The sequence below is a fragment of the Podarcis erhardii genome (assembly GCF_964252035.2).
Source record: "Podarcis erhardii genome assembly, chromosome: 13".
Classification (NCBI taxonomy): domain Eukaryota; kingdom Metazoa; phylum Chordata; class Lepidosauria; order Squamata; family Lacertidae; genus Podarcis; species Podarcis erhardii.
In genome coordinates this window covers 13,959,627-13,971,356 of record NC_138502.1, presented here as the reverse complement: position 1 = coordinate 13,971,356, position 11,730 = coordinate 13,959,627, and the positions used below count along the sequence as shown (strand labels likewise).

General features: G+C 44.8%; 1 protein-coding gene across 1 annotated transcript; it reads left to right on the top strand.

Annotated features, from left to right (window-relative positions):
• Positions 1-234: 234 nt before the first annotated feature.
• KAT8 (lysine acetyltransferase 8) lies at positions 235-10,530 on the top strand. Its single transcript, XM_081836165.1, has 11 exons — positions 235-662; positions 1,840-1,914; positions 2,727-2,902; positions 3,110-3,163; positions 3,265-3,429; positions 4,071-4,160; positions 5,077-5,217; positions 5,823-5,916; positions 6,512-6,662; positions 6,882-7,036; positions 9,071-10,530. Exons 1-11 carry the CDS (start codon positions 383-385, stop codon positions 9,133-9,135), a joined length of 1,446 nt encoding a protein of 481 aa, XP_081692291.1. The 5' UTR covers positions 235-382; the 3' UTR covers positions 9,136-10,530.
• Positions 10,531-11,730: the final 1,200 nt, after the last annotated feature.

The following is an 11,730-nucleotide window of genomic DNA, read 5'->3' as shown; positions in this document are numbered from 1 at the left end:
CCAGGGCCCGCATTCTCGCCTAGAGAGCTCCAGGCGTAAAGCGCCTGGCGCGGTGCATGCTGGGAGAAGGCCGCGGCTTTACCTTCATAGCTCTGGCGCCCCTAACCTGACTTAAAAGGGGCGCTCACGCGGGTTCTCCGTCTCCTAGCAACATTCCGCCGCGCTGAGCGGCCTCTCGCGAGCGCCTTGCGTCACGTGACCCAAGGCGTCATATTCGCGCGCCACCTCCGAACGACAGTGACCCCCCCTCTCTTTTTTTTGTTTCTTGTTTTAATCCGAAGAATTCACTTCCGGTTTGGGCCTTGGACGGTTGGTGGGACCGTTAGTCGCGGGGGGAAGGGCGCGTGGGTTGTGAGCGCGAGTTCTCGCGGTGGCGGTTGTCATGGCAGCGGCTGCGGGGCCTGGAGGAGGCGAAGCGGCCTCGGCCTCCGCTGCCGACGAAGGCGGCGGCGGCGGCGCGGACAGGGGGAGCCCCCCCGGCTCGGACCCACGACGCCTGGGGCCGGGGGGGCGAGAGGAAGAGGAGGCGCCGGGGCAAGGCAGCGCGGGGGGGCCGGCCAACCAGAGCCGCGCGCCCTCGTCGTCGCCGCCGCCCCGCGAAGCCGAGGTCACCGTGGAGATCGGGGAGACTTACCTGTGTCGGCGCGGGGACGGGACGTGGCGTAAGTACGTCTCCAGGACAACAGGAGCGGTTCCCTTATCTCCCCCCCCCCCACCAAAAAAATCACCTCCTGCTCGTCCCCAGGACAGTGGTGGCTCCGTCCAGGTGCCGTTGGTCTCCCGGTCAGCCCCATCCAGCATGGCCCAGTGGTCAGGGATGATGGGAGTTGTAGTCCAGCAGCATCTGGAGGGGGCCACAGGCTCCTCGCTTATGCTACATCACCGAGGCTTCCATGACCCTGCATTACTCCTTATGACAGCTGTTGTTTACTCAGAGCTTTTCTACTACCGGCATTGTTGTTGTTTAATTTTGATTGTTTTAAACGTTTCCAAGGGAGCCTAATGAAACCCATGGCAAAGTAATATCGCACAGCAGCAAAATGGAACAAACTAGAATGTGTTGCTATATAATGCTCAAAACGCTTCACCCAATCAAGCACAAACATGAGGTCACTACTAAAAGGTTCTGTTCCTGGTGTACATAGCCGTCACCTCAGAACAAGCAGCAGGATGTCAAAATGATGACCTGTGGCTGTGATCCTGTGCCCACTAACGTAAGAGTATAACTCATTAAATGCTATTGGACATCCCTTTGGGACGTACACAGGTTTAGCCAGTGCATCCAGTATTCTAGTTCTTCCTGTGTTGTATCATCCCTTAAAGCAGCCTTTTCAGAGAGTACTGTAGAGATTTGTGTGAAGACTTCTCTTTGCATACCTGCACTCCTGCAACATTGTGGCTCCCAAAATCAAAGGTATATAGGTTGGCTCCTCTTCTGGAGTGCCCAATCTGTATTTTCCCTCAGTGTTTTTGCCACATTTGGATCTGAAAGATTCTTACTGAAATATTTATTTCTTACTGAAATAAAAATGGACTAAGGCACTTTGGCATACTTCCATTTTGTGCCTATTACTTGGAAACTTTTAAAATTCTGTGATATATTGAGCTCTACTGTCCAGTACAGAATAGTATATTTGGGCTACTCAAATGGGCTCTTGCTTTGACAAAGCATGCACACCTGCACCCTTGTCCAACTATTACAGGTCCTTTCCGCTTTTGCAGCTCAGCTGGTTGTAAGGAGTTTGGCTGAGGTGTGTCAGAGTGAAACACTGTTATTAGATTCTTTTTTAGTCTTTCCTAATTTGAGATTAACCATATTGAGTGTTGACTTTCTTCCAGATTCTGCAGAAGTGATCCAGTCGCGGATCAATGAGCAAGAAGCCAGGGAGGAGTTTTATGTGCACTATGTTGGGTGTAAGTATCTTTTTGAGGTTCTCTATGCCTGCTGATGTGGTGAGGAGGAAGTGTGAGATGCCTTTATGGTCCAGAGGTAGCCCACATGATGTCCCCCAGATGTTGCTGGACTCCCATGCTGGCTGGGGTTGATGGGAGTTGTAGTCCAGCGACATCTGGAGGACACAACACAGGCTACTCCTGGAATAAGAGCAGGTAATTCCTTCCAAACCCATTCCAGAGTCCCTGTTACGTTTTACACATGCAACAAGACTTCTCAAATGTTGAAACTTATACTGAAATTACATATTTTTCCAAGTATCTTACACTGAGCCAAAAAATCACCAGCAGCCTAGATGAATAGACAGATTTTTAAAAATACTTGTTTTGTGGAGGTTTCCTAAAAACAACATCATCATCATCATTATTATTATTATTATCATTAATTTGCCCAGGAAGGGAGTGAAGTATCAAATAAGGAGGTTAGCAGTTGCACTCCTGTGTTTTATGCCCTTTCTGCAAGAGAAAAAGACATGAAAATTTTATTGAATTTACATCCACTGCTGTCCTGAATTCATTGCAACTAGTGTTAAATGCCATGCTCTTAGAGGTGATCTCTTCAGTCACCTGAACAGATAAAACACCTGAGAACTATTAGAGTGATACTGCTGTTAGTAGGAGGGAAAATGATCTCCAGTTGTTTAGATCAAGGAAGGATGGAATGAGAGATGTTTTAACCTTCAGCTGAATAACGTTTGAAGAAGCAGCTTCGAACTCTTTTTGTGATTGGTGGAAGATCCAAGACTGATACATATTTCTTCTCCTAATTGCAGTCAACCGGCGTCTGGATGAGTGGGTGGACAAAAACCGCCTGGCCCTCACCAAGACAGTAAAAGATGCGGTACAGAAGAACACGGATCAGTACATGAATGAACTGTCTGAACAGCCAGAACGCAAGATCACTCGGAACCAGAAGCGCAAACATGATGAAATCAACCATGTGCAAAAGGTGATGCCAGAGGATACATGGCTGGGGAGGTTGAACTGTACACTACTACAGAATGTCAGTTCCAAGGCTGGAAAAACCCAGGGTGTCTGGTTGTACCTCTGGAGCTATTCCTAACATCAGTTTGGCACTAGGAGATAGCTTTTTTAGGGAGTCTTGTCCAATTAGGAATTGAACATTTGGCCACCTTGGTGTCTTTTTCCATTGCAGACGTATGCTGAGATGGATCCCACCACAGCAGCTTTGGAGAAGGAGCACGAAGCAGTGAGTATTCACTAGCACTTGACCTGTCTTGTTGCCAAAATTCAGTAGAGAAAAGAGCACAGCTGTGTTTTGTGGCTCCAGCTATATTTCTGTGTCCTCAGATCACCAAGGTGAAATACGTAGACAAAATCCATATTGGGAACTATGAGATTGACGCTTGGTATTTCTCGCCATTCCCAGAGGACTATGGGAAGCAGCCCAAGCTGTGGATCTGCGAGTACTGCCTCAAGTACATGAAATTTGAGAAGACTTACCGCTATCATCTGGTATGCAAAGGGAATGGGTGCTGTTGGGGGTGTGGGGATAGAGTTGTATGAGTAGACCTGCCTCCTTAGTTAATGTTTTTATTGATGGACCACCCTGAAGATATCAAGAGCTTCAGAATTAATTTATTTAAAGTATTTCTATGCTTTTCAGGTGGACTTCACAAAGCAGTTTAAATAAAAATAGTAAAACAATAAAGATCCATAACATTTGAATAATAAAAATTAAAAAGACATGGGTGAAGGAAACCCTTTTTTAAAAAGCCCGTTTCTGCTGCTTTTTTCTTCCATCCGTAGAAGATGGTTTGTCAGAAGCTGCTGCACTGGTAGTCGAGGAAGGGAGAGACCACAACGGGGAGCTGGATGTTGATAGCTTACCAAGCTGTTGGTTTTCCCCTCCCTTCAGAAGGATATTATTCAATTTCAATAATTCTAATACCTATTTATTCATGTGTTACAACTAGGAAAACTAAATGAGCAGTACCAATCTCAAATAAGAAAAGTAGCGGCTGTTGGCCTTACCAGAACCCAGACAATTGGGGAAATTGTTGAAGCTGTATTGAGCAGCCCAAGCATTGGAATTGCTCAGAAAAATGCAGATTCATCTCTCTCTCTCTCTCTCTCTCTCTCTCTCTCTCGTTCAGGGACAGTGTCAGTGGCGGCAGCCGCCAGGGAAGGAGATCTACCGCAAAAATAACATTTCAGTGTATGAGGTGGATGGCAAAGATCACAAGGTAGGGGTCCCAGCTTTTGTTTTTGTTTTCTGCTACATCAGAAACCTGTTAGTTGCTATCCAACCTATCTTCCAAATAATTTCAGAGCCATGCCTCTACAAATATGAGCCTAATCTCTCCCAATGGGCTACGAATAGTCATTAACATGTAAGCTCCTTCCAGAACTCCTCTTACTGTATCTTTGTGATTGAGGCAGCTTTTCATTTCTTGATTTGGGAAGACTTACATGGGCAAGGTTGGAGCGCTTGCATATAGAAAAGATTTCCTGAGATTCCCAGTAATGGGGCTTAGTGTCACTATCTATTCAGAAGGGAGTGATCCAGTATAGAAACAGCTTTACCCAATCCTACTGGTCACGTGAAATTGAGGGCCATCACTGCCTACGTGATGAATGGGAATTTTAGGTTGCTTACACAGTGCTCAGTGATATCCTAATTACTGGCAAGATAATAGCTGAGAGCAAAGAGCACCAATATTGTGAGAGACCATTCAGTGCAAGGCCTGTGAGGTATGCCAGAGAACTTTTAACATGGAAATGGCCCAGAAGATCCACTTTCTCATGTAGAGCCCTGACTCTGACCCTTGGCTTGGTTGGTAGGCTTGAAAACATCTAAGAATACAGACTTTTGCAAGTCAGACATTGCAATATGTCCTCTTGATTTATTTGTTTTATGTGTGTAACTTAATAAATTGGGGAGATTTGATTGCACTCTGTAACTTCATTGAGGATTTTCTTAGAACAAAGTTGCAGGTTGAAATGAAATAATGTTTTCTGGGAAGAGGAGGTATTTAAAGGTTTTGGGGGTGTCCTCCGTAGGGCACCTCTTTCCCTGGACTGGGAAATGAACTTACACTCACCGTGTTCTTCTTGCTGCTGTGCTCTACTTATTTACTGGTGTTTGCTTCTCTCCCCCAGATTTACTGCCAGAATTTGTGTCTCTTAGCCAAACTGTTCCTAGACCACAAGACTCTCTACTTTGATGTGGAGCCTTTTGTCTTCTACATTCTCACTGAGGTCGACAGGCAAGGGGCTCATATTGTCGGCTACTTCTCCAAGGTGCTGACCTGGCATAGGATGAGTGTTGGGAGAGGGTTCTAGCTGAACTTTAGAAGGGGCGTGAAAAGGAGGATGAGCAGTCATGATACTGCTTTTCTTAAAACTAAATTCTGAATCCAGTAAAAATGAAAATTCTCATATGTCTGTTTATTTTGTATTACTTATTTTGCTTCTGCCATGGATGAGAGGAGGGCGATTGTGTGCTGGAAATCATCCTCATCCTCCTTTTGAGTTCTGAGATATCACCAAAGTTACCTGTCTGCTAACAGGCTCAAGATAGTTCACAGTACAATGCCTTACAGTTGAATAGATGTAATTGCAAAGAGATGATGGGTGGGGTGAAAGAGGAAGATAAGTGAATTTAAATACTATGGCCACTAAGGGCGGAAAGACGCTAAGTGACACTTGTTTTCCGCTAGCCCAATAGAATAGCTTTGCTGTATCAACTCTCTCACTAATGTAACCAGGTGAAATGTCTGCTGGTGAGAACAGATCTTGCTTTCAAAACAGTGAAAGCTGTGGTACTTAGGATGCATGAATCCTATGCCCAGTACAATATTCCCTGCTCCCTCGTTTCACTTCTTTGTTTGATTTTCTGCCGCCAGGAGAAGGAGTCACCAGATGGCAACAATGTTGCCTGCATCCTCACCTTGCCCCCATACCAAAGAAGGGGCTATGGGAAGTTCCTCATTGCTTTCAGTAAGTTGGATTCTTTCAGTCATGTGCAACAACCGCCAAAAGAAGTAGCTTCACAACCTCGCAATCTCTTCCAGTTGCTGGAAATGAGGATAGTGCCTTCACTTAACCAGAACAGACTAGAAGTAACTTGTGTAACATATGCCCTCGTATTCCACTTCAGTTAATCTGTTATAATTTGGCTTCCTCTGATTCTGTACTGTATCACCAGATGGAATAATGTTTTAAACTGTAATTGCTTTCATAAAGATATAACTGCCTTAGAATGTTTTTGTTTTTTGAATATATAATACTTAATAGTTAATCTGAATTAGAACTTAGAATTTCCACCCTTAAAATTGCACTAACTAAAAGTGGGGAGGAATCTGCTCTTTTTAATATGTTGACACCTCTCACACTCTTGGTTAAGTTAAAGGGTTTTAGGGGTAACTGAGTATGTGCCCTAAGATCTTCTGGAGGGCTCAGTTGAGAGTGAGCCTTCTTTACTGGGTCTGAGCTTTACCTGGGGGGAGAAGCTGCAAAAGCATAGCTCTTGAGATGTCTGAATTCTGAGTTGTGACTGCTTCTTGACATTAATCCTAAAGCTCTTGTTCCTCAGGCTATGAGCTCTCCAAACTGGAAAGCACAGTGGGCTCCCCAGAGAAGCCCCTTTCAGATCTAGGCAAGTTGAGCTACCGTAGCTACTGGTCGTGGGTCTTGCTAGAGATCCTCCGGGACTTCCGAGGTACCCTCTCCATCAAAGACCTCAGGTGAGAAAGAAACCATATTGCTAGTAGGATGTACTGTTTTGAGTAACAGTGCCCCCTAATTCCTCATTGTTGCTGAGTAGCACATATGCTTCTGTGATATTCTATTATGAGCAGTTTTGAGTGGTTTTCATATGACCTGCCAGTTTAAATTGCCGGTCACTGACCTTGCCTTGTTTTTCACTCCCCTACCCATTGCTTTCCCGCCACTCCCCGGTGCAGTCAGATGACAAGCATCACGCAAAATGACATCATCAGTACACTGCAGTCTCTGAACATGGTCAAGTACTGGAAGGGGCAGCATGTCATCTGCGTCACACCCAAGCTGGTCGAGGAGCATCTCAAAAGTGCCCAGTACAAGAAGCCTCCCATCACAGGTACCATGGGAAGGGCAGTAGTTGTATCCTAGACCTGGCGGTGATTTACAGGAGTCTTTTAATCAAAAGCAAAGAATTGGCAGCCTAGTTCAAATCATTATGTGGCATATAAGACCTGCCCAAACCCCACTCTCTTGGATCTTACTGTTGTCTTTTGAGTTGTTAGGTCACAATGGCAGAATTGCCCTCTCAGGGTTTTAGAGTTGCTAGAGCTTTTGATTCCTTGTACACAGGCTGCAGTCCTCCAAACATCCTGGTTTTGCTGACTTCCTAACAGTTTGCACAGTCCCAGCTCTTTCTTTTTTGGCTCCTTTCTTCAGTTTCATGTTTCCCCCCTACACATTAAAGTTCTTCTCCTTTAGTACTTTGAGATAATCAGAGATGGGCTTGGTGCATACTTCAATCTCCTGCCATTTTCCTTATGCCTTATTCTTAATCTTGCCAAGTCTCACCTCATTTTAGTCTCCTTGTCTCTGAGTTCCTCGTCCTTTTTGGCTTCCCTGTGACTTGGAACCTCCTCCCAGTTTTTGCCCTGCCCTGTATGAGGTTTTATTGCCATTCAAACTGACAACCTCATTTTCTCTCAGAAGTTGGACTGAAAACTGCTTACATAAGGAGCTAAACATTCCATTCTTTGTCACTCCACCGCCTCAGCCAGTCTCGTCAGCTGCTTCACTTTAACAAGCACAATACAATACATATGAGAGTAGCTTATATTGCATGTCTGTCTGTAAGATCACCATATGAGTATGCAAATATTGGGACAAAAATTGACAGCAAGATAATATCAGTCAGTCCCGTTCCCCCCCCCCCCATCTTGTTTCAAGTCTTCAAAATATGTGGATGCTGACTGGCTATTTCAGAAACCATAGCATGGAGATGTTTGTGACAAAGAATTAACGTGTTTCTACTGGTCCCTTTCAGTTAATACTGTATTCTTTCCTGTTACAACTGAGCTGGGAAATAGCATGTCTAATTCCAGTCCTTTCTGCTGCTATAACATTTGCAATAAGATGTTCATATTCCTTGGAAGCTCACCAGTGCAACTTAAATGCGGACAGGCTTAACTACTTTGCTTAATCAATTCTGAATGCAAACTTTATAGAGTATTTGTCTTCCCTCTCCCCATGTACAGTTCTCTACATTTAAATCTGTTCCCAGGATGATTGGGTAGTATCCAACTAAATAGATCCACTAGCGCAAGGGCTTCCCTCTCCCCATGCACCTTCCGTGCCCCCCTGATTCTGTACTGGGGATTCACCCTAACCCTCTGGGGCAGACATGGGGAAGAGTGGAGAGAAGAGGGAGGGGAATATCCTTTGTGCAGCCAAAAGCTAGCTGGATACCACCCATATCCTGCTTTTGATTTGTTCATTCCGTCATGGAGTGTGCCAGGCATTGCTGAGTGCAAACACAGAACCACCTTGTGAGAGGTCAGGAAGTCAGAACCACTTTCAGTGGTTTCAGGTTTTGATCCCTGCTGAAAGAAGCATTGTTTGCCCCGGTGGGGCTGCTGACGTGCCAGTCAGTGCCAGTTATGTAAGAGGAGCTGCAGACAGAGTGCCAGTTTCTCCTTCTGAGCCTCTCTCTTTTTTTAAAGGAGCTGCTCGCTGTCAGTTGTTGCAGAGGAGCAATCTGCAGGGTGGGGCATGAAGGCTGATTATCAGCCACTTTCAAGATAAGCTGGAGTATCATTTTCTTCCATGAAATGCAGTTGTTTCCAAGATGGGTAGAACAGCAAACAGGCTCTCATAGAAGCTAAAATGAATTTGTCTCAGTAATCAGTATTTGCCTTTGTTACAATCCCAAGGCATCATTTCATTCATATTGGCATTTTGCTGCTTGTTTTTCTGAAGAGCATTAAAAAACTGTACTGGGAACAGTAGCGTTTTGAACTGGGATAGCCTTTTTGAGAAGCTTGTATCAGCATTCTTAGCTGGCTAAAAGGCAGCACTGCTGCTTGTCTGCCTGTCTCAAGTGCCTGCTCCACACCTATTGACTTTGTTTTCCCTCCCCTCCTTCCTTCCCCTCCAGTGGATTCGCTCTGTCTGCGATGGGCTCCTCCGAAACACAAGCAAGCCAAGATTTCCAAGAAGTGAAGGAGAAACTGATATAAGCAACGGAAGCAGCTCGGCTTCAATACACATCCACCCTTCGTTTTAAGAGATTGTCTGAGGCATTCTTGTTGGTATTGCATTGATCAGACATGTCTTGGAACAGATGTTTTCAGGGTGGCAGGGAGAGAAGGTGTGTTAGCAGTGTGACGCCAACTTTACTGTGCTCCACTAGAGTGAAGACTTCCCACTTCCTCCCCCACCCTCATCTCACCTCCTGTCCCTTTCTGATTCTGCATGGCAAACTCCTTCCTTCTGGCGAAACCTGCTGTCTTGCTCTCGTAGGGTAGTAGAATTGGTGGCTTCTGTCTTAACCGGAAGAGGAGGGGGATACACACCTTCTCATCTGTTGTTTGTCACTGGCCCTGGAACCTTAGTTTCTGAGCTGCTCTAGCACAAAACCTTGGACTGCCTCTACTTCCATTGTCAGGCAGGTAGAGCAAAACAGGGGCAGTAAACACACGTGAGGCAGGATATTTGGGAAGCGGTTAGTCAGCAAACATTGCAGGTGGGGGGGATTCACTTTTAGCTATGACCGTTTGGAAAAAGAAGACTTGATTGTAGTTGCAGTTTAGTTTTCCACAGTCAAATTGCAATTTAGATCCATCACAGTCAAGAGTTTTGAGTGTGGCATGCCAAAGGGGGGCATTGTCAGAATAGTGCACAGAAGCGCTTCATGCTCCCCTCAGCAGATGAGAGCACGACTGTGCATAGTTGGGTTTGAGGCTGAATTTAAAAGCATGGATTCCCAAGAAACACAGCAGCTGAGAAGTCACTGTGCCACACCTGTCCCTGAGAATATCCCTGGCAGCTGTAGTGTCGTAGCTAACAGGGTATCTGGCCTTTTGGGTTGACCTAGTTGATTTTGATTTTCTGCGGAGACCCTACATGAAAGGGATTAGTTCTAAATGCAAATATGATGGGGGGGGGGGGTTACTTGCCACAGGGTCGTCGTCTTAGCCCAGGGGAATGTACAAGCTCCAAACTGGAGGAAACCGAACAGTGGGATATTGTGAGTTAGTTGGTTCTGACAAGTTGCCCTACCATTGTATGAGCTACCTTTGCCAGAAATAAAATGAGAAGGAATTTTCTAAGAATCGACATTCTCTTGGACAAAGCGCAGTGGAAGTAATGGAACCGAAGAGGGAGGCTGCCGCTGTTCTTCACATCACCTTTCACCGATATGCTTGCACCCCTTCTACACTGGGACTAGTTCAAAAGGAAGTTGGTATCAGTGGGGTGGGGCTGCATTTGATATTATGGGAGAAACTGTCCACATGATGGTTCTGCTACAGATATTAGATTCATAATCCATGTATGCAGTGTGTTTTCTTTTACTTTTCAAAAATATTTTAATTAATAAAACAACAAAACAAAGTATCTTTCTATGCTGTGTGTGTAATGATGGAATTATGCCGAGCACAGGTTTGGGTGGGGGAAGAAAGTTCTGGGCAAGGTGTGGAGGCTTTAGGCCATACTGGAAACATATATTCAGGATCCTGGAAATCTGCCACTGTCTGCTTTATTGCTGTACTACCTGTACTGTGAAGTAAGAGAGCCAAAGCAGGCCCCTGTTGAGTGCAAGTGTGTCATCTGATATCCTGGCATCACTTGTTCATGTATATGTTTCTAGAATAGAAACACACAAAAACACACCATGAAGTGAGTGACTGCTTTAGAAAGTGAAGCAGGATTTCCTCTGACAGCCTTCCTTGATCTGTAACTAAGAGGCAATTCACCTTCTGTTGTAGCATGGTGTAAGCTGTACCAGGTGAAATTCTGAATTTGGTGTAAGTTCTAAACCTGTAGTGTTCAAGGGAGTGATAATTCAACAACAGCTGGAATGCTTAAAAACACAGCTTCACTTCTTAAAATGCCACTGAACATTTGCAGAATACCTTCTATATGCCAGATTTCTTTCTAGCCAATTTATTTTGTGGACTTGCTTCTTAATCAGCATTACTCACAGGATTTAAACAGGGTAAATTATATCGGGATTACCATTTAGGCTGCAATCCTAAACCCACTTACTTGGTAAGTGTCATTGAACCCAGTAGCATTTACTTATGAGTAGACATGGTTAGGCATGTGTTTTTTGTAGCATAAGCACATTCTAGTCTATATAAAGTAGTGGCACAATAAATGTGTTGTCAATCGTTAGAATCATGTTTTGTCTTATCATAATTAGTGTAGTGTTATTGGCAAAGGAGTGCAGCCTTATCATAATTTAATTCCATGTAAGTGAAAGAACCAACAGCATACTTTGTGGTATCTCTAATTATTTTACAGTAATGGCGTAGTTGTAGCTACTAATGCAATCCTCCACATTTTTATTGAGCTGTGAGTGTGTTCTGTGCAACTTACTGTCATGTTTAGTTAGGTGCTAATTTTTTTTTTTTACAGTTGCCGTTCTTAGGTGTCCACAGTATCTTTGCCAGGTGGATAAGGTGGAAATCAGGCTTTAGCCTTTCCTGTGAACTTGGCTGCCATGCCACTGGACCAGCTGTAACAGAATGCATGGCTTATCGAGTGCATTCTGTCTGTCACCTTAGTGACTATCTTGCTGGGACTCTGGTTAGT